Source organism: Periplaneta americana, chromosome 7 (assembly GCF_040183065.1).
Source record: "Periplaneta americana isolate PAMFEO1 chromosome 7, P.americana_PAMFEO1_priV1, whole genome shotgun sequence".
NCBI classification, from domain to species: domain Eukaryota; kingdom Metazoa; phylum Arthropoda; class Insecta; order Blattodea; family Blattidae; genus Periplaneta; species Periplaneta americana.
This window is the reverse complement of record NC_091123.1, coordinates 111,629,461-111,656,849: the sequence shown is the minus strand read 5'-3', so window position 1 is coordinate 111,656,849 and position 27,389 is coordinate 111,629,461. Positions and strand designations below refer to the sequence as shown.

At 33.3% G+C, this 27,389-nt stretch overlaps 1 protein-coding gene across 12 annotated transcripts in view; it reads right to left on the bottom strand.

The window, feature by feature from the left end:
- Positions 1–321: 321 nt before the first annotated feature.
- Positions 322–27,389, bottom strand: part of LOC138703364 (pecanex-like protein 1) — a 255,059-nt gene continuing 227,991 nt past the window's right edge. For all 12 annotated transcript variants that reach the window (XR_011333137.1, XM_069831164.1, XM_069831168.1 and 9 more), the window contains 3 exons: positions 26,792–27,126; positions 25,675–25,815; positions 322–4,218 (listed from right to left, as the gene is read on the bottom strand). Coding sequence is in view for 11 of the 12 variants with exons in the window: in XM_069831164.1 (XP_069687265.1) it covers positions 4,078–4,218; positions 25,675–25,815; positions 26,792–27,126 (617 nt within the window). In the remaining variant the exon portion in view is untranslated. The remainder of the gene's footprint in view (positions 4,219–25,674; positions 25,816–26,791; positions 27,127–27,389) is intronic.

The window sequence follows — 27,389 nt, the reverse complement described above, 5'->3', positions numbered from 1 at the left end:
AGATGGTGCTGTAATAGATTTCTTCAGCACACTCTCCATTCTCTTTGCTCTATTTTCACAAATTTTCCCTTAAGAACTCATTCTCACTGCCTAGTGTGGAAATGCTTGCCTTGCCATCCATCACAATAGTATATTTTCTTGACATACCATAAGGAAAGAGGTATTTAAGTTATATAGGTCAACAGAGAGTGAAAAAAGGTACTAAAAAACTAACATGCTGGTAAGAAAAAGAGGCTGAAAGCAGCAGGATATTTTCTTATCATTAATTCGAAACAATGAAATGACGTACGAGACTGCGAGAGAAATACAGAACAAAAAATATGATTTTTGAAGTGTTTATGCTAAAATTAAGCAGTTTAATTTCAAAACAGGACTCAAATCTGAGCACAGGCTTTGAATGCTTTTTGTAACACAAAAATATTACTTTGTAACTGATCCAATGGCATGGTGATGTATCCAATCTTCAGGCATTTATTAGATACAGATAATTTAACTCTGATACAATACGGAACCAATTTATTTCTTTATATTACTTCCATTCATAAAATTCTTAACAACGTTACTTTTAATGTATAATAATTTATACATCCTCTGTTAGCCAAACAATGATGCATTGGTTCCCACACTGGACATTTTAGTTCAAATACCAATGAGTTCAAGTGGAAGTTCAAGTGGATAGATAAAGACAGCATTGAAGCAGGTTTTCATGCAACACTGTGATACTTCCTGCCATCATTCCAACATTTCTCATTATTATTATTTGTACACGCAGACCTACAACTCTATGTGGCTTACTGCGTAGGCAATGTCTAATTTGATAAAGCAATTTACAATTTTGGCACAACACTCCTATGGAAACAGTTGAATTATATCATGTATCTGCTATAAAAAATAAATAAATAAAAATTCTTATTTTAATGTCTCTCGAATGGCAATCTTCATTAACATTATACTCTTTAAACATGACTTACATTTTAAAAATTTGTTTCTGAGACAAACATACGAGTATATGCATATAAAATCTAATCTATAAATTTTCTTTGGAAACCAGCCCACAATGTGGAAGAGAGGGGGGAAAAAGGATAGAGTCAAATTAATCATGGAAACTAGTACCACCAATTTGGAAGGAAAACTAGTAATAAAGCTAGGTTTTATGTACAACTGTATGTACCAAGAGCTGTACATTACAAAGATATGATTCCTGAGTTTCTTTCTGAAAAGACTGTGTCCATCAGTTCTACAAAGAGCAAAAATGCTAAGTGTACGATATTACTTCATAGATTTCGGAAAGTTTAAAAGTTTAAATACTTCTACAGGATAATTTTTCCAATATCACGTGACTACAAGTACAAGCAGCTGGTATCTGTTGCATAACTATTCTTATAAAAACACTGTAAATCTCCTCTTCAAGAAATGTATGATTAGAATGCTGGATTCAGTACGAATATATGAAGATGTACATACTTACGATGTTAGTCAAGAAAAGAAAAAAGTTTCACCCAGTTATTCCCGAAGGAGCTATTAATGTGTATACTTCATTTAAAAAGGAGTAAAATTCTGTCATAAATGTTCTTTAATATTTTTTTTTAATTAGGAGACCAATATATTATGATATGTAAATTTTGTATTATAGTGAAAATTACTCTCACATTTCTTTACTGTCTAGAAAAACAAGTATATGACAAATAGTTCTCCCAAACGGCTAACTAAGTATGCCATATATGTATGCATAAAGGGCCAAAGATCTCTATATGTGGATGAATTGTTAGCATCACATTCCAGCTACTATACGTGCAAGAAAAGGCTTTCAGTGCTCATTTCACACAATAATGATGCTCTGTGATTTAACACACAAGCTTTCAGTTCATCATCAGTAGTTTCTATCAATGACAGACAATTTTGCTGAGTACAGTGGACTAGAAAAAAAAAATATTTCGTTAGGTTAGTGTAATAAACTGATTATCCCTAGCAATATTCAGAAGACAGCAATGTGGACAGTAATGAATACTAATACGTGTATTAAAATCCTACGATACAAGGGATCTACTGGGTGTAACTTGCTTCAGCATTATGTGTATATATATATATTTTTTTTATATATATGTTATAGCATTGCAAAATCTTCTTTAACTAATACTCTAAATTTTACTAATATTGAGAAAGTATTTACCAAAACCATTTTAAAAATTGTACACCCTGCTTACTTCTTTCACACACATATTTTCTAGTGTGTTCATGATGAACCATAAATCCTTACAAATTCATATTCTGAACTGTTTGTGGTTAATCCCATGGGGCAATCACAGGTATAGCATTATTCCAAATCCAATTTCTGACCACCTGAGTATCTTATTCTGTAAAGGTTAAAAATTGAAGCATCCTTAAAATTAGAACAAGCAAGAAGCTGGTAAGAAGGTGTATTGATACAACATGTAAAAATATATATAAATTATATTTTGAATAAGTCAACAAAACATTGCAGTCTTAAAAATTCTGGGAAGAAAAAAAAATGACAGAAGCAAGTGCTGGCAAAAAAAAAAAAAGTAAATAAATAACAATATGAGTAAGATTATGGCTGTGGTCAGTTGTTATCACAGTCTCTGACTGGCTGCTCTTCTCTAGTCTTAAAACCGTTAATAAAAAATTATATCAGTGTAAGGGATTAGCCTACATTCTGTCACTCCTTCACCAGACACGACTATATAAATAAAGAAATAACAATGACAATATCGAGCAAATGCTGGTAAAAAGCTTACTTGCCAATAAAAAACATTCACAAATATTTTCTACTTCATTTTTCAAGTTTCAGAGGCTTCTTGACACACAGCCAAATTGGATTATTGATTCTTACTTTTTTAAAATATCTTTTTTAATCTTTCTAAAGAACATCTGTAGTAATTTTAGTCTGTAATTGTACAAAAAAGGATTTATTTTATCTTATCTTCAAATATTAGATTCAGTCTGATAGTTGATAAGGCATCCTGTGAAATAATCAGCTCTAGACAACTACAAGTATAAAAGCTAGTAACATGGCTTTGCTCGTTCTGTACAAGTAGTCGATACATAATAACAACCTTGCTCTTTTATATCTGAATAATAAATAGTTTCTTATAATATAACACTACACGATTCCATTAGTTCTCACAGACATTCCAAGCATACGACCAATCATTGGCGATAAAAACAGTCTCCAATTGTTCATTAGAAATAAGGATACATTACTTACAAAAACACCTTGCCACAAATGAACTGATGGTCATGCACTGTTCTGTAACGTGTGTGCATGCATATATATACACAAACACACATGCACATGTACATACATTCACAAATGCAAGCACACATTCAATACAAACAATTTTAAGACAATGATATATTCTTGGCACTCATGGTGTCTTGTTTCTAATAAAGTTAATCATGACCTGCTATTACAATTGGGCTAATATGTATCCCGCAACCTTCACGAGATAAGATAAAATCCAGTTAAAACAAATGGCCATAACCAGCATTTCATTTGTGGTCTTGTAATACTTGATATATGCTCAAACAATGTTAATTCGTTTGCTGCATCCCTGAATGTATTATCATGATTTACTATGTAAGGGAACAGCCTTTTCTTCGTTACGTTATTTGGTATAGCTCTCGCTTCTCTCACTTCAGCAATATAATAAAACACTCATTGTTTAACAAGTAACTGTGATAACATTCCAAGCATCAAAATATTTATACCGTTGTTTCTGCCCACAGTTACTGTTATGAGACACTTATCCGCATTTTTAATGGAAAACACACTCAACAAGCACCTTCAAGAAATAATACCAATGACAGAAAACGTAATGTTCCTAAATGGCTACATCCTTCTGTCACATAAGTCACTCGTCGCATAAGTAGGAACACGTGACCATTTAAGTAGCAGACATTGAGATAAGATTTTTAATAGGAATGTTTCTCTTCTATTCTTGTGCCTCTGAAACTTAGAATCTGCTTGTTACAGAGTATCATGTTCTTTGGGATCCTGCTATCTCACACGTGAGATACCCTGGACCTATGTCTGTGCCTGCGGCACAAAGTCTTGTGCTATACTTCTGCACCCAAGTCTTGAGTTCCACTCTCAGCAATAGGGACATATTTATCATCAATTTTTACTAAAAGAATGGTCCGGTCCACATGAGATCTTCGGTTGGGGTCTCGGTGTGATGGAACCCATCGATGCACAACCTATGCAACACGAAAAATGTTATTAGAAAATAAATACCAGTACAATCATGAAAATCTCAATCCCATAATTCAATTATTTTAAAGTATAGCTAATCACTGAAGTTAAAACTGTAATTGCTTTGTACTGCTCAAACTAAACAGACAGAACCTAAAATCGATTGTTGGTTTGCTTACTGAACACTATGCAGTAAAAGGTTATGCCCCCCTAATAAAAGATGTAGGTCATTCCATATTATTTGCAGATGACACAAGTATAGTAATTACAGTCAATAACTCCAACACATTCCAATCTTCAACAGAGGAAATTCTCTTCAAAATATGTGACTGGTTCTCAGTCAATAAATTAGTATTAAATTGTAACAAAACTAACATTAATTCAATTTAAATCCTGTTCAAATTCAACCTCGCAAATTTCAAGTGCAATAATTAACAATAGGTTCCTATTAGAAACAACCACCAAATTTCTTGGCTTAAATATCTATAATGTGTTAAATTGGAAAAATCATATTAAAGAAATTACTCCCAAACTAAATTCAGTATGTTTTGCTATTAGATCTATGCAAAAAACAGTAAATATCAATACTTTAAAAACAATATAGTTTGCATACTTCCACTTGGTAATGAGTTTTGAAATAATATTCTGGGGAAATTCCACAGATAGTAACAGTATATTCCTACTACAAAAAAGAGTAATTAGAATAATAGTAGGTGCCAAATCTAGGGAATAGTGTAGGACTATTTAAAAAAAACTACAAATAATGCCCATGATTTGTGAGTATATTTTTTCATTAATAATCTTCCTCGTATGCAATCGTGAAACCTTTCTAACTACCTAATTCAACAGTTCATAGCATACATATGCGTCAAAAAATGACTTTCATACTCCATCGGCAAGTCTATCGTGCTATCAAAAAGGAGTGCATTATATGGCAGTAAAAATTTTTAATAGCCTCCCTATCGATATAAAAATTAAACTCAAAACATAAGATTATTTAGGGCCAAATTAAAGAAGTACCTTATTTCTCATGCCTTTTATTCTGTAGGTGAATTTATGGCATTCAACAACACTTCATGAAATTGATACTAAAACTCTGTGTTGTACTAGTGGACTATATTGTAAACCTCTTCTGTATATATTTCAACTAGACTGTGACTAGAAATTAAGACTTTATAGTAGTATTAAGTTTTTCCATATTCTAGCTCTGAAGCAATGTATGAATACCATGGAATATTAATAAATACAATACAATGTGCACAAGGATTGAAAAAGGGTGGAATTTTAAGATCTCTTAACATCGTACACATCTCGAAAAATAGTGAATTGATTTCACATTCCATAAACATTTCTCAGTAATAGTGTGGTTTGTGCTAACATCTGCACTTTTTTATTGCAACTCCATGTGATAAAAAAACTTACGAATTTTAGATCACCTATTTTTCTTTTACGACAGTTAACTGTAATATTGCTACATAAATAGTGCATGCTTTTCATTTATGCTTTAGAATATTGTGATTATTCTGGTTCTGAAGGACAAGAAAGTAATACGGATTGTTTCCTTGGATTCAAGCTCAGGAAAAGAAAAGTCATTCACCAAAATTCCTGCAACAGACAGGCCAGAGGCTTACAGAGAAAGGTGCAAAATTTGGACAGGAAGAAATATTAGCAACAGCAGCAAATTGGTAGACATTATTCTCAGAAAGTTCAGCCACAGGCTAAATCAACAAAAATCTGTCAAGTTCGTTCACAAGAGAGAGAATTGGAGAGAAGGGAAGAGAGGAGAGGATGGGTGGGAGAGGTACAAAATAATATGCCACTCTGCTGGCCAGAATGCTACAAATTTTGCATACAAAGGTGCATTATGTCTGAAAATCTTTTATGGAATAATTTTTTCTTTATAAATAAAATATAAGTAAACTTTATTACGTCATTTTATTTAGTTTACATATGAAAGCATTCACTGAACTCTCCTCTTTAAAATTGGCAGTGATATTTGAAATATATGAACCACAATTCTGATGAGAGCAATTTGAAAAAGCACAAAAACAGGTCACTAAATGGTTGGGCTTCGAAGTGTTTAAGAAGACATATTTCCATCTCAATGAAATTGTCGAAAAACAAAACCAATGAATATGAAGAAGAGACAATCTGAACCATCACAAAGACGGTCTACTGCATCCAAGAAAATGCACAATGTGATGTGTGTTTTTTTTTTTGCTCTCATTATTATTGGATCAATGTTTTAAAGAAGACTGCAAATGCATCCCAATATGAAACAATCTTTCAAGAGATGTGTGATAAAATTCAAAGAACAGTTTTTCGAACAAAATATGAGCTAAACCTCATACTAACAATAGTAATATAAATATTTTGTAGCATTATTTTAATGACGTTACTTCTTTTTCCAAATGGGCCAGAGGATCCCAAAGGAAGGCTGCCAGAAGAAGAAGAAGAAGAAGAAGAAGGTTACTTATGTTATCCTAGTCGTTTTGAAACTGAATAGTCTTGATGACCTTAATACTCCATACTTTAACACAAGCCAAAATAAATTATACTTTAATATTAGCAACTACTTTTTGTGGGATTAGTAAAAAGATCGAATGTACAAAAACTACTTACACATGGCCGAGGAGTTTGAAAATGGAATTATCTTCGTTACTAACAATATTCACAATAAATTTCTTGCATCAAGTCATTAAGAAGGATGGTAGCAATATTGAAAATATCTTTCTTCAATTCTTTATGAGGAGGAGTCATTTTCAAAACATCTCTTGTTCACTTGATAATGAAAATGAGCTTCCTGTGTCCATGCATTCTTCAATTATCACTCTGTATACAACTGTCACGATTCGGTTTGAGAATGCCCTCTAAACCAGTCAAATCTTGCGTTAAAAGAGTTAATTGGAATCAAACTGACTCTTGTCCACAGAAAAATTTGCAATAAAATATTAGTTCCAGCTTGGAATCAAAGAGTTTCATGTTTCCATTTGATTCTAAAAGCACCGAAACTCATTGGTTTCATATGTCTCTTGTCTAGCCGGTAAGAAATTTTATACCTAAAAACGTTTTTCGTGATTTCCCCACAAAGTTATGGGAATGGACAAAAGTCGTTTTGAAAATAAGCTCCTCATATAAAACTTTTCTTTAATAAAATAATCAGTCTTTTCTTGAGTCCACAGAATGATTCATAAAACCAGAATACAGACGAGTTCAGAAAATTAAAATAATAAAAATATATCACCAACTATCTGAAATTGCATTAAGAGAGTTACAGTACTTATGCTTAAACTGCCAAAATAGCTCATTGCATCTTAATACAAACCCTGCAGCATCTCATCAAAGATCTCTTTCTCAGTTAAATTATGACTGTCAATTTCTTTGGTAACCTTGTTCAAAACAAACAAACAAACAAACAAACAAACAATCAATCAATCAATCAATCAATCAATCAATCAATCAATCAATCAATCAATTTAGGGCATTTCAAAACCTAAGAGGTTTTTAGCCTCATTCACGATATATCGCCATTTGTCTCTGTTCTCTGCATCTTCTTGTCGTTCTCCTACTGTAGAAAGATTATCATATACTTGGTACGGAGATGAGGTCTACCAAGAGGTCTCTTACATCTTGGCTTGTTCAACACACTGTCAAAAAAATTTCAACTTCTAATTGATGGTGGATAAACAGTGTATTTAAGTTTATCTCATAAGTAAAAATTAAGCGGATTCAGATTGGGAGAGTGTGAAAGCCAATCAATGAATCTTCCTGACCAATCAATTTATTTGAGGAACTGATAAATTTAGGAAGTTCTTAGCAATGAACTAAAATGAGGAAGAGCATTGAAGTAACAAATTACACAAAATGGTATTTCATCTAGAAACTTACTCAGATTTTTTCTCAATATTACAAAAGAATGTCTCATCCTACTAAACAAAAGACCCAATTAAATAATTCCAGTTCATATAAAAGGGTCATTTCATAAGTCATGACAACACTATGTTAAATCTTCTGAATAACTGAAAATGTGGTTAGTTCAGTATATACATTTGAATACCTGTTGTACACTGTACAGGATGCCACTGCCAGGTTGCGTCTGTGTGCATTGGTGGCTAATTGACAGGACACACAAAAGTTAGTATGCTAGAGACTGAGCTCCAAAATGGATGTAAGTAAAGTTGAAGAGCGGTCATACGTGAAAATTGCAGTTCTTCATAGCAGAAATGCTCGTCAGTATCATTCTGAACTATGAACCACACTATCAATGCCCAATACTACAGGTCATTCCTCATTCCTGATGTATCATCTGCGTTGTACAATTCGGAGGACACGTCCAACACTCCTGGACAATGCCATAATCATCCATGATAACGCAACAGCCCATACTACAGCTCCTGTCAGGAACCTTTTGCAGTGGTAGGGGGGGGGGGGGAGATCTTGGAACAACCTCTCTACTCGCCTGATCTCATGCGACTTTGATCTCATTCCACAATTGAAGAAGTCACTGAGTAGGAAGCAGTTTGCAAACAGGGAGGACATCTTAACAGTGTTTCGATGAGAGGTGGTACACACAGACAAATTGCACACAGCCGATGGTATTCAACACTTGCATCATCATTGGCAAAAATGTGTGAAAGCCTTGGGGGATTATTTTGAAGGGTGTTTGTTAGCTGTGAGTAATGTACTTTGTTTCCTTTTGTGCATAATAAAACAATAATTTCTATTTATGCATCTTTCAATTTCCCTTACCCTTTGCCTCCTGTACCCGGATCCAATTTGGTACTAGCATTGCGAAGCACATTCCAGTGACCTTCAATCGCATATAGTGAATTTCTATTCCTGCAGCTTTATTGGCTGATATAATATAGTTGCCATGACTTATGAAATTACCGTGGTATTAATACAGAATTACTGTTGAGTGTCTTCACTGAACAACATTGTTGCTTCACCTGTAAACACACAACTGCAGGATCCCAACACAAAAACCTTTTGTGAAGGAAATGAGATGTTGGAAGGCTTGTAATGTGATGCAAAGCAGCTCAATGTGAGTACTCCCTTATAGGTAAGCATAAAGATTGCTAAATTCTGTTCTATGGAAATTTGTTTCTTGTGGACTTACAAGTGAAAAACACACACAAAACAATCAAATATAATGTAACTAAAAAAAAAAAATAACTTCATTAACAAAATGAATAAAAGTACAATGCTATGTCTAGACTCGCCATAGCCATTACTGTAGTCTTTATTCTGATAAAAAATTGAAAGACTTCAGCTGGAGAAAAGTAAAAACAAGTTGATTCATAATATCTATTGTCCAGTGCCACTGAGTAAAGATTCTACTGATATACTACTATGGGATGCACAAATTGAAAGAAAAGTCGAGACTAATTTTATTGAGAAGAGCTAATGAATTTTGCTGTCAAGTGCTAGACAATCAAAACGAATATCCGACTGCTATAATAAAATAATGCGACATGGCGAAACCTGAGAATGTAACATAATATAAAACAATGTAATGTAACAGAGCATGAAATGGAACACAATAGCTACTTTTTCACGTACATACATGAATAAGCACACTAATTTTATATTCACGTGAAATCTCTATATGGTCTAATTATTTCGAAAGTGTACATGAAACACAGTACATAATAATACTGCAGTATAGGTATTCATACAGTAAGGAAACTTCGCCACTTTTTCTGCCAGAAAGATATGCACGCATATAGCTAGCAATCCAAGCAGTAAATAACCAACACTACTGGGAAACTCAGCTGTTTATATGTAATCATGATGATACAGACGCGAAAGATTTATTAGAAGAATGAGGGTTTTGAAAGGACCGTATTGTTCAGGCTTTAAATTGCAACAACAGCAAAGGACAAAATACAAAATTGCATTTTTTCGCTTTCTCCAAACATATATATATATATATAAATCCATACTGGTAGGCCTACATATTTTAGTGTAGAGCTACTGGCTTACACTTGGCATGTATTCTTAATGTGGTTAATTCTCGGATTTTTATCTTTTTATTTCGTTTAATTCCTAAGTTAAATTCTGCTGTAATGATTTCAGATGTAAAAAATGGGTTATAAATATTCGGTGAGAGAATTTACTAAAATAAAATACAAAATATTTGAGTGCAAGTTGTCGTCCATGCATGGAACACTTCCACAACTGCTAGTTTATGAATTTCAATAAGAACTTATTAATTAAAACTGGTATAACCGAGCAAGATGGCTCAGACGATAATGTTTGAGGCTCGCATTCGGAATGTCCTGTGTTCGAACTCTGTAGCTGATCAATCTGACTAGATTTTTTTTTGTTAATGATTTCTCTCAGTCACTAAACCAAATATCGGATTGGAAATTTACATACCATGATTTATCACTGCCTTAATCACAATTATCATACATATTAAAACAAAATCCAAATGAGTTAGGTACATGAACACAAGCATTTGAAACACACGACAATAGAAACACAATCTCAAAGGGCTACTGATATACCCAAAGATTTTACACACGTGATGTAACATTGATGTTAAAGCGTGTATAAACGAGTGCTTATAAAAAGAACTAAACTGCTGTACCAGCAGTATTCTTGGACATCTTGTATATTTACATTTTTCAACTGGAGTGTTGAATACGAAGCTTAAATGAGTTCTTTAAAAATCCTAAACTTTTGCTTATCTAAAGTTCCAAAGCTCTCAGTCTTGTTAAAAGTGTGAATTACAGTTTTTGTCGATTATTGGTATGGGTATTTACCTATTTTTTGTTGATGATTGTTGAATATATTGAATTTATTGTGTACTGGGGTAATAATGATATTTCTGTTCTAGTGATGTATCACGTTTTATTTTTAATAAAATCAGTGATATTAACCTTTCAATGAATCATTTTGGAGTCATTAAACTAGTAATAATAGGGCCTGTAATACATTTTTAAAGGTTGTGACATTTGAAATTAGTGCCATATTGCCAGTTCTGAAGTAAAATTCTGTGTTTTCCATAGTGTTCCTTTGTTTAAATTGATTTAAATTAAAGATGTCAGACACACAATAATGTGCATCATTTTATTTAATACTAGCCGTATCCGTGCACTTTGCTGCACATCTTCTTATAAATAAATTTAATATCATTGACAGAAATTTAAAATTTACATTAAAGCAAAGAATTTTCATGGTAGAGACTTATCGGAATAGAGTGATTGTGGAAAGGTGAAAAGATGATTTGCAAGAAGATTTTATAATGTTACTGTTCCACATATCAAGACTATAACCTCGTTAAACATTTAGAGAAACTGAGTCAATATTGAATAAAAGGAGCAAAATACCACGCTGTGTACTTTCTGAGGAAAAACTGAATGAAATATGAGAAAGATTGGATCACACCTCATAAAAATATCGGTCATCTCGCGCAAAAAATTGGTGTATCTAAAACCACAGCATATGAAGCCATTAAAATCCTTAAAAGATATCAAAGATGTATTGCAGCAGAAGGTCATCATTTCCAACACCTCTTATATTGCAGGTAAGTTCAGTAATAATAAAACTGCCGAGACGGTTTGCCGGTCGCATATTACCCGGTTGATCTACATTATGTAGACGAATGCTCTCTGGTATATATTATCCAAAATGGGACACATTATTTATTAATTTCCAACCTACATAACAAAATAAGACGAAACTTCGTATCCTCTCACACCACAACATACTTAAATCAATGAAAATAACCTCAGAATTATAACACACTACTCTACAGACACGATGTGATCACTGAGAAGGTTATATACTTAATAGGTAAGAGTTCTGTATAGTGCACAACACTTCATATTGAATAATTAGCAAAACGACATCTTCAGCACGATTTGTGGTGTGTATGCCACCTCAAACCTCGAACTCCACCCCTCTGCAAGCGAGATCTTACATACTCTGCTTGTTACAGCTTAATTTTATGAGTAAAAACAATTAACAATAGGTACCTCAGTCATAACGTGATACAATACCAGGTGGAACTATGAAGTAATTACTTATTGAAATACCACTATTTGTCCAGGGAGCATCCGTTTTTTGGTGCAAGAATAATTCGTTTAACATGTTTCTAAATTAGTCTTGAATACATTCCTTAACAAACCATTCCAAACCAATATGAATATAGTGGGATTGTGTACGAAGGTAATTATTTGTTGGCATCATAGCGCAGTTTTGTTTATGTAAATAAAAACACATTAAAAAACATTATTTTAAGAACCATAGGAAACAAATGTGGGTACCGGTACATAATAAACAAAAGAACGCCATTTCATGACAACATTCGTAAAAATACGATTATATTTCATGGACAAAAAAATAAAATCTAGTAAAAAGTAATATTTTACATGGACTAAATAAAGTTTAAATATACATTACCGTAGTTCACTCAAATATGTAATTAAGCAATAAAAATATGTACCGTTATCTTACTGAATAATTAACACTTAATATGTATGTGTCGCATGTACAATATATTTGTAAAATTATTCCATCCCTATCATTGGTTCATAAATAAATGCAATGCAAAGCAGACATAAAATTTTATTACCTTCTAATATCATTAAATTTAACTACATATCACTCATTCATAGTTTCGACAGTATATCAAGTTTTCTATGTGTAAGAGTCTGTTTTAATCATACCTTATCATGCATTTGTGCCCAGTCCTCGATTTACTCTGGAGCTTCTGTAGTTACATAAAGCATAACGTTCATCTGAAGGAACTACACTTTCCAATGATGAAAGAATTATCCAAATCGATTCTCATACAAACACTCTCTATTTATAATAAGTTAATATTTAGTATATTATAAACACATATGAATGTCATCCATATAAATGGGTTATGAATATTAATTCGATTGTTGTCCAAGACTGCTTTAAATAAATGCAGTCATTTGTTTTATCTTTATTACTCGTATAATCTGAGATGGCCATGGCACAAAAAGCATTGTTATTTTAAAACTAATGTATGTCCTTAAATATCATTCCTATCAAAATTTTGCATAGAATAAAACTTATCGGAAATCATTTTTAAAGAAACTTTTGTTACACAACATTTTTCATGAAAATCAATAATAAGGGAGATATTTCGATTTATTTAATTCAGGTCCCCTTATAACCTCCACCCCCTTTTAAATAAAGTATTTTGAATGCCATATAGCCTAAAATCTAAGTTACAACGAACTTAATTTATATTCCAATTTCCATATAAATCAGTTCAGCTATTATCGCATGAAAAGGTAACAAACATCCAGACAGACAGACAGACATACAAACAAAAATTTAAAAAACGCGATTTTCGGTTTCAGGATGGTTAATTATACATGTTAACACCAATTATCCTGGTTGAGTGTTAGAGAAGGCCATATGGCCTTAACTGTGCCAGGTTAAATAAATCATTATTATTATTATTATTATTATTATTATTATTATTATTATTATTATTGGAAAAGCGAAAATTACCCGAAAAATTTCGGTTACAGATTTATTATTAGTATAGATTATTCAATCTCTGGCTTTCATTCTTTCATAAAAAACACAATGCAAATCAGACATCAAATTTCAGTATGGTACCTCCAAATAGCATTAAATTTAACTGCAGTACATATAGCTAATTATTAGTTTGGACAGTATATAAAGTTTTCTGCGTGTGAAGTTCTGTTTAGTCCTATCTTATATGCATTTGTGCCCAGTCCTCGATTCATTCATGAGCTTCTGTAATGACATAAAGCATAGCCCTCTCTAGTCATGGCCCAGCCCTGGTAAATGTGGCAATGTCGCAGCCCGTCCTATTGGCTGAGTAACATAACATGTGTTTTAGTGCAAGACGTTCTCCTTGATCATGTATTTGCGTTAATATTTCCATTGTTATGGTGTCTGTGATAACATTTCATAAACATGCCAGATAGATGTGTAGTGCCGGGTTGCGTAAGTAATTGCGATAAGACAATTAAAGCAGAAGGATATACAAGTTGTTTTCGGTTTCCTAAAGATCCTGAACTATACAGTAAATGGATTCGTTCGGTTCCATGGACAGAATGGTCACCAACCAACAGCTCTGTAGTATGTATGAAACATTTTCAGGAAAATGACTTGAGCTTTGTTGAGAAATATGTCGACAAGGACGGAAAGACGTGTTTTCGTAAACGTGATCATCCAGTTTTGTGTGATGGTGCAATTCCGAATGTGTTTCCAAATTTGCCTTCATATCTAAGTATTGCAAGTGGAACCAAACAGAAAAATCCGAAACAGAGAAGAGAAAAAATTCACAATCATCTTAAAAAGCAAAAGGAGGATGAAGAGAGACAGACAGACGAAAACAGTGTGTAGGATTTTTTTTTTTGGAAAATATATCAAAGAAAGTATAAAAAAAAGTGTGGTCACTATTTAAAAACGAATCTTGTTGTATAGTGTATAAACTAGACATAACTAATATTCTCAAAATATTTGCCAGCATTAGAATAAACAGTGATTTTAGTGTGGAAGTGCATGTGAATGGTGGACGTCTACCAAATGAGGCTTTAAGATGTACAACTTCTAACTTAGTAATATGTAGAAATTCTTTGCTTACAGAATGGAGTCAGCTTTCATCGCTAATAGATTTTTGTGATTATTATGTTTCACCAGATAACAACAAAAGCATTATTGTATCCCAAATTACTACCTCACTACAAAGTCTGAAATTATTGTTATTGCAAAATGATGAGAACTGTGATGAAAGCAGCTTAAAAAAGTTAGATATTTTATGTAATCAGTTTGATCCAGTATTTATGAAAAAACCTAAGTATGTTGTATCCACAATTATAAATTCTTTCTTAATTTATATCCAGAGTGTGAAGTGTTATGATGTCATTAGGCTGAACAACATCAGGTCATTGATATCTAAGAAAACTGTCCTCCTCATTTCAAATATCCCCTTCTTCAGAAACTGAGAATACACATTTCTTGAAACATGTTGTTAGGCAACTTACAGAGAATGAAAAAACTGTGAATCTTCAAGTAGATGAAATTCACGTAAAGGGAACTGCAGACTATAAAAATGGACGGTTGATTGGGGTTGCTGCAAATAAAACAAATGATCTTGCGAAAAGCATCGTAGCTTTTTTAATTAGTGCTGCATTTGGTAATTTCAAAGAGGTGATGAGACTTGTGCTGGTTAAACAACTTACAGGGTCAGATTTAGCAGAAATGTGTAAGTATATCTTACAAGAAATACATTTGTGCGAATTGCAAACATTGTGTGTCATAACTGACAATAATAGGGTGAATCGCGTAATGTTTAATGAACTCACAAAAGATTCAGAAAGTAATTATTGCTTTCAAATTGAAAATTGTCCCATAAAGATCTTTGTTTTTTTATGATAGTGTGCATGTATTTAAAAATATTCGCAACAACTGGCTCAATGTTAAGAACCCAAGAAAAGCATTTCAGGTGCCCTTTTGGTAAAATCTTGAAAATCCTCTGACTAATGCAGAATCAGAAAAAGAAAGTTATGACATAAAAGAGGTTTCATTTTCAGATATTCGAAGCTTGTATGTTAAGGAGTCTGACATGCTTGTGAAATTATTTATTTATTCAAATACATTTGAGCAGCAGAAGGTAAATTTAGTCGTATACATTTTTAATGAAATGACTGTCTCAGCTCTAAGGAAACATGGTTTTGCAGATACAGCATACTTTGTTCATGTGATTTTGATTTGGTGGTCTTTTGTTAACATAAAAAGATCTTTGACTTATGTTGTGACAAACAATACTCTAAAGAAACCATTTGAAAGCATTGATGATGTAAGATTGGCTTTTCTTACTAATTTTTTGGCTTGGCTTAAGGAATGGAAAGAGATTAGCGACAAAAACCATAGTATGTACTGTTCGACATTAGATACATATAATGCCTTGCATCATTGCACGTATGTGCTGAGAGAAATTATTGTATATGCACTAAATAATTTAAATGTGAAATATGTTTCACCTGCTAAATTTCAGACTGACAATCTGGAGTCTAGATTTGGTCAATACAGATAGCTAGCAGGTGGTAATTATAATATAAGTGAGACACAGATATTAGAAGCTGAAAGAAAAATTGGGATTAAAAGTGTTTTAGGATTTCATTCAGCAAGATACAGGCAGGTGAGGCTTTCCAGTGAAAGTTTGGAGGAAAATAACGACATTCAGAAAAATGAGAAAGAAATAGATAATTTATTTTATGATATTTTAAATACTGACTACTTAGGGAATTTAAAATGTGATGAGTCAGGATTTCTCTATATCTGTGGTTATGTTTCATTCAAGGTAAATGCAAAAATGAAATGTAACTCTTGTCAGTGTGCTTTGATAAATACAAATGCATGTGACGATGCATACTTTAATGATATAAATAGAGGTAAGCTGTCTGTGCCTTCTGATTTTGTTTTAGGTGTATGCAAACATGTCCTTGGAATTGTACAGGCTCTGGTTTCAAAAGAGTATGAGGAACATTTTTTGTTAACAAATCATCAAAAGAACGTTATTGAAGTTCTTGGTAAACTTGCAGTCGTAAAAGGCAACAGTTTGATTGCAAATTTACATGAAAACAAAGAGATCTGATCATTTGAATGACATTGTAATTGAGAATATCATATCCACTGTCAGTAACATATTGCTAAATAATTACTCTAGAGCAAAGAAAGAGTTCTCAGACAAACTGAACAACAAAAGAAAATTGCAGATAAGTTTTTCATGCAAATTAAAAACCCGGTTAAATAAAGAAGCATTTAATGACAGTATTTTAGTTTTATTTCGTTAACTGAACCCTCAAAAATAAAATACAAACGTAACCTTAAAAGAAAGTGCTCACAATATGGTGGCAAGTCAACAGCCATTCAGTATCAAAGATAATAAATCAATTTCGTTTCGAAATAGAAAAGTGATGTGCTCGTTTTTAACAGCTGTGCAACAGGACAGGACGGCAACTAACCCGCTGTGCGACATTGCCACATAGCATGGGCCGGGCCATGACTAGAGATGGCTATGCATAAAGCCTACGTCAATATAAAGGAACTACACTTTTCAATGATGAAAGAATTATTTAAATCTATAGTTTCCTGAGACTGCCTCATACAAACACACAAACACTCTCTCTTTATAATATAATAATATTTAGTATATTATAAACACATATCATATCATCCATATATTAATCCGATTGCTGTCAAAGGACTCCAAGGCAGCCTTAAATAAATGCAGAGTCATTTGTTTTATCTTTATTACTCGTATATTAATCTGACGTGGCCATGATATAAAAAAGCAATGTTATTTTAAAACAGATATATCTCGCCATATGGTAATGTAGAATTTCTGCACGGAAATATCATTATGTATTAATACTTTGGTACATCATAGTAATATTAGTCCTATCAAAATTTTACATGGAATAAAACTTATCAGAAATAATTAAAAAAAAACTTTTGTTATGTAATATTTTTCATGAAAATCAATAAGGGAGATATTTCGATTTATTTCATCAGCCCCTTTTAAATAAAGTATTTTGAATGCTATATAGCCTAAAATCTAAGTTACAACGAACTTAATTTATATTTCAACTTTCATATAAGTCAGTTCAGCCATTATTGTGTGAAAAGGTAACAAACATCCAGACAGACAGACATACAAACAAAAATTTCAAAAAAGCGATTTTCAGTTACAGGATGGTTAATTAGACATGTTAACACCAATTATTTTTGGAAAAGCGAAAAGTACCAGAAAAATTTCGGTTACAGATTTATTATTAGTATAGATTACATATTTTGTGATGTGTTTATTTATTTTTCCAAGTTAACAGATACAGTGAGCATTTAGTTATAGTTATTCGCCACCAGTCACATTAGTGATGCTCAGCTAACATGTTGTCATAGCTCTATTAACACAGAGTTTCCTTACTGTATGTATACTTATACTGTGATAATACCGAAAGCCATGACAACAATGTGTGGGTAGAAACATTTTACAACAGGAAATGAGGGAATGTAAAGTGAAATGTACTCTTTCTGTTATTCCTCTCTCTCATGTTAAGCTTCTGGAAAAGATGAAAAGGTCTTACAAAGGCAAGTTTAGATGACAAAAACAGTAGTTATATTGCTGAATATATGTACTTTACTGGACTAATATAGGATTAATTAGAAAAAAATTAAATATTACGAATTTTTCTGATCAAATTAAAGGAGTGCTGAACCAAACAAATATTTTTTCATATAAAATAGAGCAACCCACTTTTGGTCGAGACTTTCTTTTGCGACCCCCCCACCTCCCTTTCCGTACCAGTATTAAACCTCATTCGAAAATTATAAATCCTTGTAAAATCGAAAATAATGATAATTTTTCTCAAAATCAATGAATACCATCCAAAGTATGACCAAACTGAATTATATATGGTGCAACAATTACACGAAATATTAGGTAAACATCATTTCTAGTACTACAAACTATTACCACTATGGCACTGCAGCACTAGTTCAATGCAAAGTGGTAAATTCCATCACAAGAAGGGTGTTGCAAACTCGTATTTTCAGCAAAATTTCTGAAGGCATGGGTTCATTATATGAAAATATTCTTTATCACACAGAAGATGGCTTTCTTGGGGTAACGTGTTGAAAAGAGTTTTGCCTGACTTTCAATATACAAGACGAGAAATCTGAATATATGCAAACCTATTTCCCAATTGAAGAATGTGGTCCCAAAACTCGCTCAGTCCATTTGGCCATTTTTATTATTTATTCATATATTACATATGATTTTTTTTTTCTATCATTATATTTTAAGTTTCTTTTCTTCCAAAACAACGCCACTTGTATATCACTTGAAAACAAGCTCAGTCTGTAGACCAGTGGGTAAAGTCCTTTCATAAAAATGGACTGAACGCATTTTGAATAATAGTTTGCAAGGCCAAGATGTTAACATTATAACAACCAGAGATAAAATTAACTTGTTTACAAAGAAACTTGATTTCTGGTCAATATCATTTGACAAAAATATATTTGATTCATTCCAGTGTATTAAAGAGCTCATAGAAAATTTTGTTACATATGATAAGACAAATACTGTGTTTTTGCGGACATGCAACCAAGTTTCCACAGTTTTAATGAACAAATTTTTTAGTACATTCTGGAAGAAACTCAAAACAATTACGACTATCACAAAGATTATGAATCCATTTTTAGGCAGTTGCGTTCAACTGGTAATTCCAGAAAATATGAAGGAAAATCCCAATTAAACATATACCTAGAAATGGAATGTTTAAATTATAATTTTTTCGCAAAGTGTAGACCAATTTTGGATCAAAAGAATGCAAGAATACCTCGAGCTTGTAAAAATACGCAATTCTTAAAATTTTCTTTGAATTTTAAAATGATATCATTGTGTGTATGGAATGCTGAGTCCAGATTTGAGAAGCTTTTGGAACCAGAACTGAAAACTGTCCTCCTGTAACACTTTACAACAAAGAACTTCACGAAGCAGACGATGTTAAATATTCAGGTATGCATTTAGATCGCCGATTAACATGGCGTAAATATATTGAAACTAAACGTAGAGAATTAAATTTGAAAACATCAAAAATCTATTGGTTATTGGGACCTAAGTCAAAACTGTCATTAGAAAATAAACTTCTTGTTTATAAAGTCGTACTAAAACCAATCTGGACATACGGCATTCAGCTGTGGGGAACTGCTAGCAACTCAAACATTGAAATACTGCAGAGGTATCAGTCTAAAACTTTACGTTCCATTGTCACTGCACCACGGTATGTCCATAATGATGTCATTCATCATGACCTAAACATTTCAACTGTGAAAGAAGAAATCTCTAAGTTCAGTAAAAATACCTGCACCGATTAAATCAACATCCCAATCATTATGCATTAAATTTGCTGGATAACAGTCAAATAATAAGAAGACTTAAAAGGACCAATGCTCTTGACCTTTCATTCATTTTTACTACAGCTATTTGAAACATTGTTATTTTTCTTTTGGAGTGTTGTCATGGGATAACATCTTCACTCATGTCATATTCTTTTATAATATTTACTTATTGTCTATTGTAGACAGATTGTAAATGTGGCAGGTGTTAAATAAAAAAAAAAAAGAAACAAAAAAGATTTGAGAAGCTACTTTCTGAAAAACAGGCACATTAACCCTTCTCCGGGCAACCTACTTTTGTAACGTTGATGGGCAAGGAGGGTCCGTCGGACCCACATGCCATTTTAATACAATGACAGAAGAAAATCATTTTCTTGTACACAATATTAATCTTCTTTAATAATGATATTATTATAGTGACCATTGTATCCATAATAATATACATAAATGATATAATTTTAGTAGGTTTTCATGCGATAAAAAAAACATGTTTAGTGTATGATCTACAATTTTTTTTACTTTCATCGTAAAACTCACATACATTTACACAAATTTTAGATTTTCTCATTTCTAGCACACACACACTCCCACATGTCATTACTCTCACACACTCACACGTCATCACTCTCACGTGCTCACACGTTATCACTCACACTCTCACATCATCAGTCTCACACTTACACGTCATTACTCTCACAAACTCACTCATCACTCTCAAACTCACACGTCATCACTCATCATCATTCTTACAGATTTTACACACACGGGTCACTTCACTGTTCTCATTACACACAGATTGGCCACAATTGTCACAGCTTTGTTTTTGTTTGCGCCTTTTTTCATACTGATACATATGACACCTTTTAGTGCTCTCCTGTAGTTGGGGCGCAGTTGATGTAGAGGCCTACTACCTCTTGGCATGAAAGGACCAATGGTCATTACAGTTTTTTCTGAAGTCCTAGTCTAGATCTTCTTTCAATTTGAGGTTGGATGAGACTTCCAGCAACAGCTACAAGGAACAACCTCCTTATTGTTCTGTTTTCCAAGATTCCACGAAGGATGAAGGCTCATCCACACAACAAATGCAGTAATTTCACATACATCTAAAAGATTCATAAAAATGCAAATGGCCAGCGATTTGTACGTCTCTTGCACCCATATGCATTCACTAATGATCGAGTGTGTCAGTATCTCCTTTTGTGCTATTACAGTGAAGAATAATTTGTGGTTTCTTTTCTTATTCCGAAATGGTTTGTGTGTGGTGCATTGCAGAAAGAACAACAATTGCCTTATTTGGTTTTGGTACATTGAAACCAATGTTACATATTTTGTAAATCCGAAGATGGATGAACACTCTGGCCGTCTTTTATTTGGCTGAAACTCAGGAGAGATGAATATACATATTTATGTGTACTGTTCCAACTAAGGTGAGACATTACTGAGGAGATTCTCAGTGAGTTCTTTGTCAGTAAAGTAGTTATCGCAAGTTACATTCCTGTTTGTTCTTTGATAAGACAGTGTTTCTACAACCCTTCGACCTACTCCAGAGTGTACCCTTACACAGTTTTCTTTTCCGGTGTATGGCACACCATTTAGGGGATAGAAGGTTTTGGAGTCACAAGCCCACCATACCTTCATGCTATATTTGTTAGGTTTTGATGGCATGTATTCCTTGAAAGGACATCTACCATGGAATGGAATAATTTGCCCATCAACCTTTGTATCAGTATAAGGATTATAGGCCTAATATTTTTTTAAAATTCAAATTAACATTTTCCCAGACATCTATAACCAGGGCAAACTTATCCTTCTCACGGCAAATGGATCTTGTTGTTTTGTCATCAAGTAAACGCTAACAAAGATTTGAATCTCTTGAGACCCATGGTCGCTCTAAACACTGGAACACCATACAAGCTGCTCCATGGAATGTCATAATTAGTGTAATTTGCTTTGATGTGTCCTGCAGTTACTAGTAGACCGAAAAATGGCCGCAATTCAGTGTCGTTACAACACTTCCACAGGTGTGCAACATTTCTTTCTAAATACAGCCGCTCAGCCTTTTGATTATCTATGTCACTTATAATTGAATCAGTATAAAGATTGAAGGCATCAATAGATTTCCCAGGTGAAAGAGTGACTTTATTTATTGACCCTTCGATAATATTGTGAACCCTAGCTCGGCCTGTCGGAAAAGGCTGAGAGTTCCACATGGTGCCATCTTTACCAAAGAAATTACCAGTTTGAACAAATGCTTCCCCCCATATCCTAGTTCTAGACGGTCGAAACTAACCTCTTGTGGATCACATTGGTGATAACTGCTTTTCTCATTGATAGATAGATCCTCATCGTGATGGGTTTCAGGGTCATATGGTGGCTCTAAATGATTAGTAACTTCTGATGCTTCACTCTGATGATCAGATTTGCTATTATCGGCATTATCGTCTGGATCGTAGCTAGAATCATCTTTTCTTAGGTCAGGTTCTATAAACAAATCCTGAATGGATTCTTCACACAAGTACTTACGCTGAGTCTGTCAGAATATTTGACCTAATTACAACTCTTCAGTACAACAGCATAACTAAGATGCATTCAAATATACTGTAACATCTAAAGACCGTACCTTTGTTTCTTTGACTTTCCTCGACTCTTCCATAACAATAATACTCCTACATAAAAATAAAGTAAAGGTGAGAGATTGTCCCTCTTTCTATTATAAACTACACCGTATTATGGCTAGCATAACTTCACAATGACATTTATATTTATTATAATGTATAATTGGTACATTTTTTTTAATGTCATTGTTGTTGAGCTTCGGAAATAATTTTGCCAACATTCTGTTGCCGTCAGATTATCACTGAATGGGTTGAGAGAGTGAAACCTCGTTACGAAGTGAGAAAAACCAATTAAATATACTATGGTACAATAGACCCTGCATGCCCGGTTAACACTTTAAAGAAGTAAAAGTGTTCCAGAACATTTGTGCAAAATATTACAATATTTTCCTTCTCCCTAACTATAAAAAACACAGAAATTAACAAAGTCATGAAATTTCAAGTAGGTAGAAATTATAGTTTTAATTTTATTCACAAAAATAGTAGTGCCAGGGCCCGACAGACCCTGGTTGCCCGGAGAAGGGTTAATTATTTTTTACTTTTTAACTACTGAAACATTTTTTATTATGTTCAATATTGTTTGTGTTTGTAAATATAAAAAAATGTTAATAAGAAACTTTTTTACTTATTTTGTAAATAATCTCGCGACCCCTCCCAATCCCTTATACAACCTCTCCCTGGGGGGTCGCGACCCACACTTTGGGAAACGCTGATGTAGCTCATAGCAGTATTGAAGACTGCAACTCGAAATACGACACCATTCTCAATCTACAAGGCACTAAAGCAGCAGTTGTTCGCTGTAATGATGTCACTGTGAGATAAGCATGGCTTGTCACCCTCGGTGGTAAGACAGCCAGCAGCTAACATTTCAGTGTTATTGTTGGTTTTGGCTGTGAAAAACGCATGCAGAAGAGTTCAGTGTTATTTATTGCTGTGGCTGTGAGTGAGTGAGCTTGTGGTGTGCATACAAAACATATTCAGCTGTTTAATTATACTGTAATATTACTGACTGACTGAGTGAAATTGATGTGCATACTGTTTAATTATTCCTGACTGACTGATGTTTATTTGCGGCAACAATGCCTTCTTGCAGTGTTTACGGCTGGACTAATACTACCAGGAAAAATGAAAATATTAGTTATTATTCGTTTTCGAACAAGGACAAAGTCCCAAGTGTATACAGGAAATGGATTTTGTGTGCAAAGCAATCACCTTCAAATTTATACAGATGGATCTCTAAATCCTAATAATGGGACATCAGAAGCAGGGTATTATATTCCAAAATACCAATAAAGTTATTTCATACCATGTTCATCCTCCTCCAGTCTTGACACTGAATTGCTAGCTATTGATGCTGCTCTTCAGTGTGTAACTCAAATTTCTGAAAAATCTATTTGCATACTTACCGACTCCAAGGGGGCTTATTTAATATAATTAAATATGTACCAAACCTATATGCACATAGAATTATTCCAATTCAGAAACAACTAAATAAACTAAAAAAACTCCACAAGGAAATAACATTTCAATGGATACCTAGTCATTGTGGTATACCTGGAAACGAGAAAGTTGATAATATTGCAAAACAGGCAATATATTTGCAACCAAGACCTCCTGAAGTGATATCTCTATCCAGTGCTTTTGCTTCAGTAAAGTCTCATTTTATAAACCTATGGATCAACAATTGCTCTCTTCTGACAAAGGAAAAATTTTACAGTCTGTACAAAAGAAACCAAATGACCTGGAAATGTACAAAAACTTGTCCAGACATATTCAAACATTTTTAACAAGAGCCAGAACAGGTCATATTGTCACACAATTACACTGATTTCACATTATTTCTGATAATCCTACTTATCTGTGGTGTAATAATGATGATGAATATTTATTTTTATTTTATTGGGTTAATTTACGACACTGTATCAACAACTAGGTTATTTAGCGTCATGATGAAGATCTGGAACACATTCTTTTATACTGTCCATCCATAAACCACAAAAGAAATAAATTATAATCATCAGTACCAGTTGCAGAAGACACAGCCCTGCAGTATATATTGACTACACCCCAACTCTGGCTACTAGCAAGAGCCATCTATAATGAACACCTATCAAAATACCCCTCATTTCACGTGAAAAACAACAACTGAATAGACTACAGTGGACTATAGTGGACTTTAGGTTGTCAGCAAACAGCTCGATACATTAAGAAGACTGATTATACAGGCATATCAGGACTTTTTAGAGTTGAATAATGTTTATCTATGATCTTGGGTTAGATACAAATTATGAGTCACACTTACACATAACATTGTTAAATGTCAGTAATTCGGTGGGTGTAAAAGATAAAGACAAACCTATATGTAAACTGAAGAGAAAATAAAAGAGTTTTCTATCTATTTTATTTCAAAGTGAGTATTTTACATTGTTACATAATTAATGAAAACCTGCAACAATTTTCACTCACTTCCCATCCTCAATTGCTTGCCACATCCGAAGTACAAGAGATGTCACGTGTTTTGATACAATTTGTTAATAAAACTTTGTTATATTAAAGAGGACTAACACAGTATCTGCTATGACGTCATTTACAGGTAAGATATCATGTCGACATGAAGCAAGCATGTTGAGTACATACGCGAATATACTGTAATATTTAATAAAATTCAATCAATCAATCAATCTGCTTAATGTATCCAGCTGTTTGCTGACAACATAAAGTCCACTATAGTCCACTGTAGTCTATTCAGTTGTTGTTTTTCACGAGAAGTAAGGGGTATTTTGTTCGGTGTTCATTATTTAATAAAATTCAAAATGCACAAATATACTATAATTATTCAACAGTAACTTGGCAACCAATGTTCCACTGTATACTGTTTTCCTCATAAAATCAATACTGAAGCAACAAAATGAAGCTTACCTGTCCTTCCATACCCTTCTCTGGCAACCAGTCTCGCCAATGAGAACGTCCCCCACGAGCTCTCATCTTCTCATCGGGCCAGACCACATCAATTCGGCGACCAAGATTAATTGCATCAAATACTTGATTTGGATCTTGAATCTACAATTAAAATATTGACATTGTTTAGTCTACTGTCCAAAGACAGGTCTGGACCACACAAGTGACACTAACAAGGCATCACTCATGAGGCAATTGGGCCAGGAGATTTGGGGTAGGGTGGCCAGTTCCCTTCCCCCTCCATTGCATATATCGCTGACTAGTTATGTATTACACTAAATATTGCCATTATTAAATTGTATTGTACAAGTAATATTATTCTTGTTGTTTGTTTTAACTAAATTAGTAAATAAATAAATAAAAAATAAATAGAACGTAAGTAAAGGTTAAAAATAAGAGAATAAAAGAAGTAAGATCTTTCCATTTATAGAAAGTGCATTCTAACCAATGAAAGTTTTAAACTCTTGAAATTAAATGATATTTTACAATCTTGCAACATATTTAGTAATTAAGCTATGGGAAAAACAACAGACACATTCGAAAAAATGACATCATGGCCAGTTGGAAGAATTCGGAAAGAAGAGCTGTAAATGTAGCTCAAGATGTTATATTAACAAAATTGATATTTGTTACCTTCTTTTATTTACACTCGGTTTAACTTGAAGGTCATATTGTGATTGTCTGTAGTTTATTAATGGGAATACTTGTTGCTGTCGTACTGTATCTATTATTTCGTAATAATTGGGGTCCAATCCGATGTTTGCCTTTTGTTTAACTGAAAATTAGTTACATTCAGTCGTGGAAAACCACAGAAAAACCTCGATCTGATTAGTCGACACTAGGGATCGAACCTGTGACCTCTGGAATGCGAGTCCAGTGCATTAACAATGAGCCATCCTGCTTGGTCGAAACTGACTTGTGACAAAAGAGAAGCGAATTGTTATGAAACGCACAAAATTTGTAATGAGAAAGTATGCATCACCTTCATAACATCGATTTTTCTCTCTGACTGATAGTAATTTTATTTATTTAGATTTTTAATTTGTAACTTACATTGTAAATGATTATATGAACTTACTCGCACTCTTTGAAAAACAGGTTCCTTTTCTGCTACGTGGTTGTTACTTTCCATAGTTTCAGTTTCTTTTTCTTCTCTTTTGTGACTTCCCATACTGCCCTGACTGAATGAACTTTCTGCTTTTGCTCCTGATTCAGCTGCAGATAAGAGTCCTGCGAGACTAGCCAAGGTTGAAGATGACGGTTTCCCTACAGAGGCTATGCTACCTCTGTTGCCTCCAAGTGAGCCACCACGTCCTAGAGAGCCTCCTCTTCCCATACTCCCTCCTATCTGACAGCTGTCCATTGACTGACTACCTGACGTGTTGTGCCCACTGGAGGGGTGGGCTGCATAACCTGAACATAATGTGCAAAATGCAATTAAAGTAAAACATTTCATATTTCATAATGTTTTGGTAAAATTTTCATATTTCGTAAAAATATTAATATTCTTTCATATTATGTACGGTTTTTTTTGCCTCTGTTAATACAGTAAATCCTCGATTTAATGGAACTGGATTCAATGGACTTCAACTTAATGGACAATGTTTTCGGACATTTTTATTATTATATTTTTTAATTTTAGTATATTATTATTATTATTATTATTTTAGTTGCCA